The following is a 12257-nucleotide window of genomic DNA, read 5'->3' on the forward strand; positions in this document are numbered from 1 at the left end:
TTTCACAGTGTACGTACGCTGCCAAAAACTGGTGAGGAGACCCTGAGGAAAGGTCAATAAAAGCAAGATTGAAGCACGCCGAGGAGCTCCCAACCTGGAGGGCAATCAGCAAACGGTGCGGGGAGGGAGGGGAGCCGAGGGGCTGAGTGAAGGAGAGGCGGCTGTGCTCCTGGGGCTGCATCCAGCAGGTAAAACACATCTCATGCTCTGTGACATCAGAAGGTAACCCGAAGTGCAGCTGCACTGCTCGGCGTGCGCGACGTGCATGTACTTTCCCAGCACTGGGAGCAAAGCCAGTGCCCAGCTGCTGCCGGGCATGGAGCCGCCGGCTCGGGGGGCAGCGCGGGGGGCTCGGTGCTCCCGCAGGCACTGGAACGGGGAGATGCTGCTGCTGCAGGTCTGTCATTAGAAACAGGATTAAAGTTGGTCTGGGTCTTTGCTCTCTCTTTAAGCATAAACATCTGTGCTTTGGGAGCAGACTAATACGCTCAAAGAGTTTTGTTCCACAGTTTGCTGATAATTGCTTCTTACACTGGCTTTATCTGGGGCTGGTGCACAGTTAAGAAGGGAGAAGGCATGCCTTGGTCTCTAACGCTCTTGAATTCCTTCATTTTTAGTGGTCTGATAGATCAACAGACTTTTCTTTGAGCCATATAATTTGAGATCAATATATGGAACTGCAAGGGGGGGGGGGAGTTTTCTTAAAATGTTTTATTTAGTGCAAGTACAATTTAATATATGAAAGAGTTACTGTCTCTGGAGTAAGTCTGGATACTTTGCTATACTGAAAGCTTTCTAAAAGTCACCCCAAATTGTTTCTACTTGGATCTTGCCTGTAAAAACAGGGGTCATCCCAACTGAAGTCTCAGAAAATACTGAAAATTTTAATCTATAGCTAAAAATAAAAAGGGAGTAGCATTGGCTGTGTCCTAAGCAGTTTGTTGAATGCTGAGTTAAGGCATAAATTCGAAATGGAGCAGGACCACAAAAATTTCATAGCACTTGTGCCTGTACTGCTTTCCTTACCCGTGCAAAGGAAAGGACTTCATACAATATTTTAAAAAAATCTGAAGTTTATTACCAAAATATTTTTACCACAGAAAATATGGTAATGTGCTAGATAATATTGGCTGTTAATATTGTCTGCTGCCTGAGGCTGAAGGTTTCCTGCCGTTACAGGACTGTTCGGGCCCGGCACAGACCCAGCAGGTGGGCACGGCGTGAGCTCCTGAAACAGCCTTGGACCCCCTCCCACAGCTGGTGGTTTCCCCTTCCAGGCTGCTTCAGTGTGTCAAAGCATTGCCTTTCCTTACTTATAAAAAAAAAAAACAAAGCAAGCACAAAATGCGGAAGTAACTGGTTAATCCCCCCCCAGTTCGGGATGCACTGAGCCTGCACAAGGCAGTGCCCCCCCGGGCAGCGTGGGGACCCTCTCCCCCTGCTCGCCCCAGGGTGCCCAGGCTGCCAGCTGCAGCTTCCCCTCCCTCCATCACTCCTTGCCTTCCAGCTGCTGGCTCTGCCCTGCGTTTGAGGGGCTGCCAGCCTTGCACAACAGGCAAAAGGGGTACGTTTTTCAGGCACCCCAAGGTGAAGGTCAGCCCCGAGCTCCCCTCTGTGCCTGGCTGCTGATGCCCCCCCAGCATCCCTGCAGGGCGAGGCAGCCAGTACGGGCAATGGGGCCGTGCTGAACTGGGCACACAAAGTTGCTCAGGAAGCAACTGGAGGGGTAGATAAAGGATTTCCTTGCTTGCCTGCAGCCTCTGGTGTGTGACAAGGGCTCTTTGGGAAGAGATGCACACCCCAAGCCATGGAAAAAGGTCTGGGCGCAGTTCCCTAAGGGTGGGATGCAACGAGCACATCCAGGCTCAGCTGGCGGTGGGTGGGGAGGCATGTGTGGCTGGGAGAGCCGCTGCTTTTGGGGGAGGGAGCAGCACAGCGCCTATATTCACCTCCGCGCCAGCAGCCTCCCCGGCACAGCCGGGAGGTCCCGGATTGAGCAGTCACCTCCCGGACTGAGCAGTGACCCCTGCCACTGGCTGCCTGTGGAGCTGAGGAGCGCCCTGGCCTCCTTCCCTGGCCATGGGCACCGGGTGGGACGTGTGCGCGCTCCTCTCCGCGGCTTTGCTTACCGCCCAGGCTTTCCCCCAGACAAACATCAAGATCAGCCAAGGTGAGTGGAAAGCGTTGATTGCGGCTCGGGGTAAAGGTAATCCTTAAACTGTGCCAGCTTTAGCACGGAGAGGAGAGCGCCTACCTCCTGCCGGGTCAGCAGCTGGCTTTCCCCTTTCTCCGACTGCTCCAGAAGTCTCTGACTTTCCTTGAAATAAGTGCTCTTCTTCACCGGGTGGATGTGCCAAGAGCAGCCTCGGTCTCTCTCTCCCGGGATTTGGAAGCTGGCTCTGGGCTGGCTTTGTTCCTGTGTGTAAGGGGCTGTGCTTTCGCCTACCGCAACGTGCACTCGGGTGGTGTGATGTCGTGGACCTTCAGCTGTCCCTGCCGTGGGTCTGGCGTGGATGGCAGGGGCAGTGGGCAGAAATAACTGCCCAGAGGCACGCGTGTGAGTGGTGCAGGACTGCAGCCACACAGCCTGGCAGGACAGGTCGGGGGGACCACCGTGACTCCCTGTTTTTTCATTCACACTTCCTGTATGTGAAAAATGGCCACAAATAATTGATTCCCCCTTATTCCCCCTTTTCTTTTTCTGACCTTTTGGTGGTACTGGCTGCTTTATATCACTTAAGGTTCCTGTAAACTTTTTCATGGGGCTTGTATGCGTGAGTTTCTTTGCACTCCATTAGAGTTTTATGGGAATGTGAGCAGAAAGGGGCTCCTTGAGTAGCGTTCAGCGAGTTTGTGAGAAAAAGGATCGATACAAGCCCGGCTTTCCTGCCAGACGCCTAATCCATGGGAGCTTCACCAAAACTAATTAAGGAGAAAAAAAACCCCTGCAAGATAACTCCTATCTGTTAGTGCTGGCTGCAGGAGGGCTGCTGCTGGCGTCTGCCATAGCCTCGCGACTCCACACGTACGTGGCAGAAGATTTGAAGCTGTAAAAACAGCTTGGTTTTGTCACAGGCTTTAGAAAGGCAAAGCCCTCCGTGTGAAGAGATGTCACTTCCAACGTGCTTCAGCTGGTGTTTAAAATTTTACTTGGAAATTTGTAACATATGCTTTAAAAACCACATCAGAGTGTGTAAAATATTGCCCAGTTGTTGAATGAGTGTTTTGTCCTCCAGTGGGTACCATCCCCTCCAGCTCCATACATCCCCCAGCCACACCGACTGAAAACCTTCCCGTGATCTGCTTGTTTTGAAGGTGGGTGCTAAGCATGAGACTTTTTCATCTGTTAATGAAAGACAAATATTACAAATCTCACGAAGGTGAGATTGTTTGTCCATAATGACTGTGGTGTCAGGGCTTAAGAACATGCTCCTAAAGCCACGGGTAACCTGAGGAACCTCAGCATCACACAGCAGCACTGTCTTAGCTCTTGCTACATGCTCTTGCCCACCAAACCCCCTTTTTAGTGTTTATTCTTTGTCCAGCCCAGGACATGGGCTGGTGGATGTGTCGAGACTGTGGTGGGATGGACGTCCAGCTCAGCTGGCATTTTGAATCCCCTGGTCTTGCTGCAAGCTGCTTCTGCTGAAGCTGACCTGGAGGGTCCTGGGGCTCCCCTCTCCCTGCCCTATTGTCTCACCCATCCCATATAATTGCCCCCTGCTCCAGCAGTGCCGACACAGGGTAGAGCCATGCTGCTGGTCTTCCCCATGTCCCTGAGCTGGTAAGAGCTGACTCTGTGTTGGTGAGCACCAGGATGCTCGTCCTGAGCCCCTGTTCCAATTGCTGGCTGGGGAGCGCTCCCCATCCCTTGCTCTCAGCATTGCAGTCCTTGGGTACCAGTGGAGGGGCTCTGCCGGCGTCTCTGCCCTGGGAAGGACCCAGGCTTGCACGTGACAGGGATCTCCTCAGCTCTTCTCTGTTGGCATCCACTTCAGACAAACCTCTGGGACTTGATGGACGCCCTCCAAAACCAGCTGCTTGCCAAGAGCTTGGCAAGTGAAGAGGTTCACTTGCTTTTTCAGGTCAGACAGCACCATTAGCTTATGGATGTGCCAGGGGAGGTGTTTCAAGACCATGCCTTTCAGTGAGATGTCTAAGCTTTTTGGTAAGTCACCAGCTGTTGATAGAAGGGAGCCCCGCAGCAAGAAGAGCACCTGCTGCCAGCACTGACCTGATCCGATCTGCTGTCCAAAACCCTTTGGAGCTGCAGTCCCCCCAGGAGTCTTGTTTGCCTGGGCATCTCTTGTTAACCTTGTCCTAGCCCCAAACTTTTTGTCTCAATTCTGTGGATCGCTGGAGGTGAAGCACTATTGCACCTTGGGATGAATCTCTTCAGGAAAAAACCTGCTCTTCACAGGCTGAGTCAGTGGGAGTCACACAGTTGGTATTTTATCCTTTTCAGTAGCATCCTGGAATAAAAAACTAATGAAATGGGCTGAGGTTTTGTTAATTAATCATTTCTACTTGGAAAATGGCCACTCGGGGAAGTGAAACTTTTTGGCAGAGCAGTGCCAGCTTCTGCAAGATTTTGACAAGTGATTTTCCCGGCGGTTCTGCAGTGGGTCTCAGCTAGTAAATAAATAAAAAGGCACCAGTTTTGTTGACACAGAAACAAATCCAGAGAGTACAAAGCTCTTTTTCTGACACAAAATCTTTGTCTTTCATATTTTCTGATTTAGTAACATCTGCCTGATATGAATCTTATTGTCAACCAGGTCTGGACATTTATTTTGCTGATGCTGTGTTAAAACACGGCCCTGACCTTAAAAATGCTGCCCTGTAAATAAGCAAATGAAGGGAGGATTCTTGCAATCATTTTTGACCAGGAATTTGGGGACAAACAGATGAAATTACCTGGGGTCGGCGGGAGCCCTCATCCCATGGCTGTGCTGTGCTGCCCTGCCCTGTGTGGAGGAGCTGATGCTGCTGGGAGTGATGTTGTAGTGGGGTGCTTAAAAGTGAGGCTCTGGTCTAAATAGCCCCAAAATGTTTCCCCTGTCCCCTTTCAGATCAAAATACCATCAGCAGTTGCTGGCTTGGGTTATGAGGTTTTCCTACAGAGCCATGAGAGAGCTCATACACTCACAACTCTACATCCAGTTTCTTGTGGCCTTTCTGCTAAAAATAGCCCCTAAAGACCCCAGATAAAAGCAGCACTCCCAGTTGTTCCTGCCTGTAAAACTGGGAGCAATAGTTCTCCTCCAAAGAGACTGCCAAAGCCTCTGATCCTGACCTAACAGAAAAGATGCTAATTAAACACTGACCTCCCATATTTTCCTTTTTGGTATATTTAACCTTAAATTCCTTCAGGCACCTCTGGTTCACTGAAGCTTGTCAAATTAATGCTACCTAATGGGAAGCAGTATGGAATAACAAAGAAGGACTGTCTCCATCTCCGACCCCGTTTCAGCTGCTCTGAACAAAATGAGGGTGATTTTCCTGGGCGATCGGGGTGCTCATAGACCCGGCTTGGAGCCAGGGCACCAGAACGCCTGCTGCAATTAGCACTTGGGAACGAAGGGGCCCGTTTGCTGAGTTAAGCCCTGTGAATTTTGCCACTGTGCTGCTAGAGGTAAAGAGTTTGTCAAGGCGCTTCACAGCCTCTGTAATAAAACCCCAGTTGCTGGGGGAGCTGGTGGTGCCCATCTGCCACAGACCCCCGGGGTGCCCTCGGCAGAAGCCAGCAGCAACCTGGGGTAGTTGTGAGCCAGAACCAGATGCCAGCCCTGTCCCGAAAGGGGGGGACATGCCTCATCCATGACCTGGCGGTGAAGTCAAAGCTTTGTCCCATGGGTTTGACCTTCTGCCCTTGCTCTGCTTCACTTTCAGTGGGGACAGGGACCCCTAGCTAGCACCATGCGGGGAGGAGGGCTTGGCTCCCAGGAAATCACATCAGCTCTTGGTATTCCTGGTCCTTCTGCTCTCTTGATATAATAGCATCAATTTGCATCTTTTAAGGCTATTCTAAAGTTTTCCCCAATGCAAGGATGGCTGGGTGTGAATCAGGGAGCTGAACTCTCTATTGCCACTGAGCCAGCTGCGGCTTGGCCATCCTCCCAAAAAGTGTTTTCTCTTGTTTCCAGCCCGGTGTGCCTTGTTTTTTTCCCCTCCACAGCCCATACCTAGTGCTGCTGAGGGTGGGAGAGCTCCTTGCTGCTCTTGGTGGGTTTCTTGCAGTGGAGTGCAGAGCTGCTCCCAGTCACGGCTCCTCTGGAGGGAGTGGCTGGGGGTCCCAAGGTGGGGTGATGGGGTGATAGCCCCACAGGGCTTAGCAGGTGGCTCGGCCTCTGCACCTTGCTTGGGAGCAAAAAATTTGTGGTTTGTCACCTGTGACAGGTGTGGGACGGGAGGAACCCGGGGACTGGTGGGTGTTTGTAGAATGCTCACAGATCCCAAGGCAGAAAGAGCTGACGAAATACAAAATTAGTGCCTGGAGCCACCGGTGCTGGGGCAGGGAAGGATTCAACTCCACGAATGCTCCCACAGCTGCTTTGAATTCTCCCCACCTTTCCTTTTCCCCACTCTGATGCTGCCCTCGCTGCTCCCCTGTCCCACACTGCCGCTGGCAAGGTTTTGCTCTCCCCAGCCATGGGCAAAGCCGTTCCCCCAGCCCCGCGGTGCCGGGGCCCTGTAGCAGCGCCCTGACCTCTCCGGCCTTGAGCCTGTTACCTGCTTGGATAGCTTCGTGGCATCCGATGTGTGCCGTAACCCCCTGCTCCCCCGCCTCCCCGCTCGCTCCAGCAGGACCCTGCGGGGATGTGGGAACTGGGTCTGGGGAGCTGGCAACTCCCCAAGGTGCAAAGCCCAGCAGCTAAGAGACTAAAGCCTATGCGCCCTAAGATTTGGGGGTGGCATGTGAGTCTGTGACAGGCGCTGTGTTGTGCTGCATCGTCCCCGTGCGCGACAGAGGAGCGTGACATGGTGGAGGTCGGAGGGATGCGTTAATGCCGCTGCAGTATTTACACAGCGGCAACCGCAAAGGCTCCAGGAATGTGTCCTGTCCCCAAAGTGGCCTCTTTGGGAGTAACTTCCCCGCTGTGGCGAGGGAGGAGGAGCAGCTCCGGGGCCCCAGCTCTTATCTGGTGGCAGGAGGCAGATAGGCCGGCACCGCTCCCGGCGGCACGCGCGCCCGGCCCGGCTATTTATGGGGCCGAAATGCAACGCGTGCGTACGTGCACGGCTGCATCCAGGCCTGGGGACATGGGGGATGGCGAGGGGGTTTGCTTGGAGGGAGGAGGTGCAAGTTGGCCTTGCAGGAGGGCAGAGCGCGGCCCTCAACCTGCAGCCCCCGGCTGTCAGCCCCTGTCCCAGCCGTGCGGCTCCGGTAGCACCTGATGGAGGCAAGAGGAGCCCTTATCTCAATTCCCTGGGTAGCAAAAGTCAGTGCCTTTATTTCAAGCACCGTCTGCCTAAAATGATATCAAACTGGTTTGAAATGCACCTCCTCATTTAGGCAGATGCCAAAACCAAGAAACGCATAGCTTTTGCAAAAAATTGTTTTGGCTTTTGCAAAACAGGCTTTTGCAAACTTTTTCACGGCTTCTGCGACAGTTGGTTTTTCCATGTGTGTGTTTGGTGGTTTTTTTGCCTGGGAGAGGTGCGGGAAGCAGGGCTGGGCACTGCCACCTCAGCGCCCGGCTGCATTGCTTTGCCCTCAGCTGCAGGATGTCCTCTGCTCTGCCCTCAGCCATGCCGGAGCCCGTGCACGCCTACTCCTGCCCGCTCTTCTGGACTGAGTACGAAGGCCATTGCTACCGGTACTTCCCCACCAACAAAACCTGGGCCGAAGCTGACCTCTATTGCGCCGAGTTCTCCATTGGCATCAGATCAGCCAAGCTGGCCTCCATCCACAGGTGAGGAGTGCAGGAACTTGTCATCCCACCCTGGCACATGCAGGGAAGAAGGAAAATGGGGACCAAGTCCTATTCCCACAGCACAACCTCAGTGCCAGCTGCAGGCTCGTGTCCCAGCCTAAGCATCCCTCTGCAGCAGCGAACAGGGCAAGTCTGCTGCACTGGGCACTCAAAGGTGATGTAAAAAAAAAAAACAAACCAAGTTTTTCCTGTGATGGCAGAAAAACTGCATTCCCTAAATTTCCCAAACCTGCATTTTTTACTCCTGAAAAAGGGATAGAAATACAACGTGACTACACAGGCTTTTTCCCTTGCTCCTCCTCCCCCTGCTCCGCACTACACACCTCTTGCCCACGCTACACACCTCCTGCGCAGACCCGGGAAAGCAATCAACAGCCATCAGAAGAGGGGGACCCATTTGGCCATGCTGTAGGGTGAATGCTATGGGGCATGCCTGACCATTTGCCTGACATAGCCCCTCAGCAGCTCCTTATTGCTCTCTTTTGCCAGTTGGGAAGAAAATGTTTTTGTGTACGACCTGGTGAACAGCCGCGTGCCGGGCATCCCCACCGACATCTGGATGGGGCTCAACGACCTGCGGCAGGTGAGAGCTCCCCGCAGCCATGTGGGAAATGGTTTTGAAAAATTCACTTCCTTGCATTTTGCCCTGATTTCCCCTTGCTTTTCTTCTTCACTCCTTACAGCCCCATTAATTGGGTGGTTGTGCAGTGCACAAGGGAAAGTTTTAATTTTATCCCTTTCAGTCTGCTTCCAAAAGAAAACCGTTACTAACATTGACAGATTAATAATTACTAATTTTTCACATCATATTTTATTAATGGATTAATAGAATGAGTATTGTACTTCTGAGCCAAGAAGAGCAAATAAAATGAAAATGTCTCCAGTGTCAAAAATCATCAAGTTTCATTGCTTTCTTGCGGCACTGTGCAACTTTTCAAAGCTGGCATGTTGGAAATATATAGTCTAATATGCAACAAAGAAAAATCGAGCAGAGAACAGTCCCATGCTAGCAAATTTTTTTGTAGATATTGGGAGAGGAATGGAAAAGAAAAATGAAAAGGAATGCAGAATTGGGTGGATGTGTTAAAAAATATATGAGTTTAATTTCTGGGCTTCCCCTGGTGAGAACACTGTGAATGCTGGAGCTTTCCAGGGTAAGTTTTCAGTTGTAGAAACCATATGTACTGTTTGGCCTTTGCTGAGTGGTGACAGTCTCTCCCTGCATCCCCGGGCTGTGTGGTACCAGGGGACAGGGGTCTGCATGGGAGCGAGGACCCCCTGCTACAAACCCGGTTTTGTGATCGCGGGCTTTCTCCACTCGCCCCGTGCCAGGAGGGTCAGTTTGAGTGGACGGACGGCTCCTCATACGACTACCACTACTGGGACGGCAGCCAGCCCGACGACGGGATCCACTCCATCCCGGAGGAGGAGGACTGTGTGCAGATCTGGTACCGGCACAGCAGCGGTGAGTGCCGCGCCAGGTGTCCAGGGCACCTTAAGTCTTATTTGCATGTCAATAATTCTGTCCACTGCAGCTTGTGCTTTTCTGAAGAGGTCACTGGCAGGCTGAGGATTTGCATTTTAAGTTTTTATTACTACTTCATTTTTTTTTTTCAGAGAAGAGATGTGTCTTCTCTTTCACCACATACATACATACATGCACACACAGTCACTTTCCCTTTGCTCACAGCCCATCTCCCTCTCCCACAGCAGCAGCAGGAGAGGAGCATCACATACTTGGAAGAATTACCAAATTTAGCCAAAGGTCACATTTTTCCATTTCCCCTCTCACATGGGAGGCCCACGGAAATACTCATCAGTTTGCCAGCTTTTGCCTCCCTCACTCAGGCCAGGGGCATCCTGCTGAAGTGGGGCAAGACCCTGCTTATGCAAAAATCCCACTTTGCACTCATTGCCAGTGAGACCAGTCAGGTGTATCCAGACCCCCTGGACACCCCTAAACACCTTGTCCATGGACAGCCTGTTGATATTTTGTGAGGTATGGGGCTGTGTTTGCAGCTGCCTCCCCACTACCATGTTTGAGCTGGGGCCAGGCATCCCCACCAGCATCCCGAGGACCGGGACGGGGATGCTGGGAGGGGTCACAGCTGGGAGTAGCACAAATGGAAGTACATCCAAGGAAAGCCTCCCGCATCGGCAGGAGATCCCGGTCCTGAGGGTGGTGCATGGTTACCTCCTCGTGCCTTTTTTCAGCTAACGCCTTGGTTTTTTTGGGGGGTAGCACTGCGCTCCTGGAACGACAACGCCTGTGGCAAAGCCTTTCCCTTCGTCTGCAAGATCCCTTCGCTGGCCCTGGACTGAGGCTGCCAGCACTGGCCGCGTCCCCCTCACTTTGGGTCACCTCTCCAGCCGTACCAGGGAAAAGCAGCTGGGACGTGGCACGGGTGGCGAGAGCCATGGAGCTGTTCAGCATCCCCAGCCAGACCCCGGCTGTGAAAATCCCTCCTGGAAGCGCTGCAAGGACAAACCTGGCGCTCACCCTCCCCACAGGCAAATGGTGATGGGAGCTGTGTTAAACAGCGAAGGAGCCCCCCAAGCCTGAGCTTTGGGTTTCAGATCAACTACCGCAGCGTATCAGAGGAAACCCATGATTTTATCAATACACCGAACTGTTAGCACAAAAAAAAATAGCCGTGTGTAGGAAATTATTTTGCCCGTTGATCTGCAAAGAGCGGAGGAAAAGTGTTATTTGCTGTTAAGTTAATGCAAAATGCCTCTTGTGCATTTTTTTCTCTCCACTGCAATAAATGGCAAACAGCAGGTGGAGGCTCCTCTGTCTTTCTAGCGCTTCAGTAGCAGTGCCTCCCCAGGGACATGGGGTCTCATGCGAAAGGAGCTGGTTTTACCCATATATGCTCTTATTAAAAGGTGTGTTGGGGGAAGCAGATGCCTGGGAAAGTTTATTCTATTGAGTCTGACTGGTTTTTGGGGGTCCCTGGGCAGCCTGTGTGCACACCCTGCCCTTCACCTGTCCCCCATCAGCTGCATGGCATCACCACCGGGGCGTATGGGGCCACTCTGCACCCACAGCAGGTGAGCAGGGTTTGGCCACTTCGGGCTCACCGAATCAGGAGGAGGGTGGGTGAAGGGCTGATAGGCACCAGCTGAGGGTCAGCCCACCCTCACAAACCTTCCTGGGTGGGGAGAGCTCACAGCTTTCAGTGCAATTCTGGTTTCTAGTGGGATGATGCTCTTTCCTGCAGCCGTTGCTGATATCCTCCTGTTCTGTGCTGGCACTACAGGGGTAATTTTATCTCCCAGGTAAATAATTTTTGGGGAGGTATGTGTGGTTGTGTCAGCCCCAGTGTGTGCTGTTGGAGTCGCAGCCCTGGGCTGCAACTTGGTCTGTAAAGATGAGTAAAAGTATCCTTGTAAAATTGTCTGGTCTCCCTTGATGTCACCATCTTGGAGACACAAAATTCCAAAATGGATTTTCTAGAGAGACTACATTGGATATGATGAGGTAAATAACTGAGTCTCCACTGGGAGCTTGTAACCACTTCCTCGGGTATCAGTGAGGCTTTCAGCTAAAATGCATTTCCATTTGGGGAGAAACCTCAAAACTCAGTGGGGTAACAGTAGTGGTGTAAGTGGAACGTGTGCATTGGAGCAGACTTCTAAAATAAGCAAATATTGTCATCTCTGATTATGTGTTTTTATATTTTATACTTGAAGTATTTTTAATATAAAATATATTAAAATGGGTAATGCATATAAATGAAAATATATTTTTAAATTTTATGTAGAGATACTATCCATATATTTATATGAAAAGCAAGCAAGTTGCATAATTTTCAGTCCTGGACAGGAGACAGTGTTGAATGTGTTTCTTAGAGGCTTCTGCTTCATCTGAAAAAAATAAATTACATATAGATGAAAACAATATGCAAAGAAATCAGCTGTAAAAAAAAAAAAGTAGTTCTTGGATCCAACAAGCTAACAAAATGTTCATGTGTAGGATCTGATCTGTGGCAGAAAAAGGGCTTGAGGAACCGTTTTGATTGCTGTCCTAGAGGTCACCCGTGGACGGGTCCTGTGCCCGCTGCTGGCAGGACAGCAGGGTCGGGGATCCGTGCGGCACCGGGCGAGTGTCTGGCTGACTCCGAGCACCAGCGCTGTAAGAGTGGTCCCATCACCATGGTGGAGATCAGCTGCAGAGCAGGGGACCTGAACCAGCACACCCCCAGAACGCCTCTCGGCTGTGCCTGGAACCCGTCGCCTGGCCAGGAAGGTCAGGGTGCTGCAGGGACGGCCATCCCACTGGGTGATGCTGCCGCACGGTGCCAAGCTTGGCTCTGG

At 51.8% G+C, this 12257-nt stretch overlaps 1 protein-coding gene across 2 annotated transcripts; it reads left to right on the top strand.

Moving 5' to 3' along the window:
• Window positions 1-1985: 1985 nt before the first annotated feature.
• On the top strand, window positions 1986-10771 carry CLEC19A (C-type lectin domain containing 19A). Of its 2 annotated transcripts, XM_086759725.1 has the most exons (6): window positions 2006-2170; window positions 3237-3315; window positions 7751-7916; window positions 8427-8520; window positions 9270-9402; window positions 10180-10771. In XM_086759725.1, exons 3-6 carry the CDS (start codon window positions 7753-7755, stop codon window positions 10257-10259), a joined length of 471 nt encoding a protein of 156 aa, XP_086615851.1. In that variant the 5' UTR covers window positions 2006-2170; window positions 3237-3315; window positions 7751-7752; the 3' UTR covers window positions 10260-10771. The 2 variants fall into 2 exon arrangements, with proteins under 2 accessions (XP_010118769.1, XP_086615851.1); XM_010120467.2 differs by lacking the exon at window positions 3237-3315 and having other exon boundaries at window positions 1986-2170.
• Window positions 10772-12257: the final 1486 nt, after the last annotated feature.

This window comes from Chlamydotis macqueenii, chromosome 15, assembly GCF_036417535.1.
Source record: "Chlamydotis macqueenii isolate bChlMac1 chromosome 15, bChlMac1.mat, whole genome shotgun sequence".
Lineage (NCBI taxonomy): Eukaryota > Metazoa > Chordata > Aves > Otidiformes > Otididae > Chlamydotis > Chlamydotis macqueenii.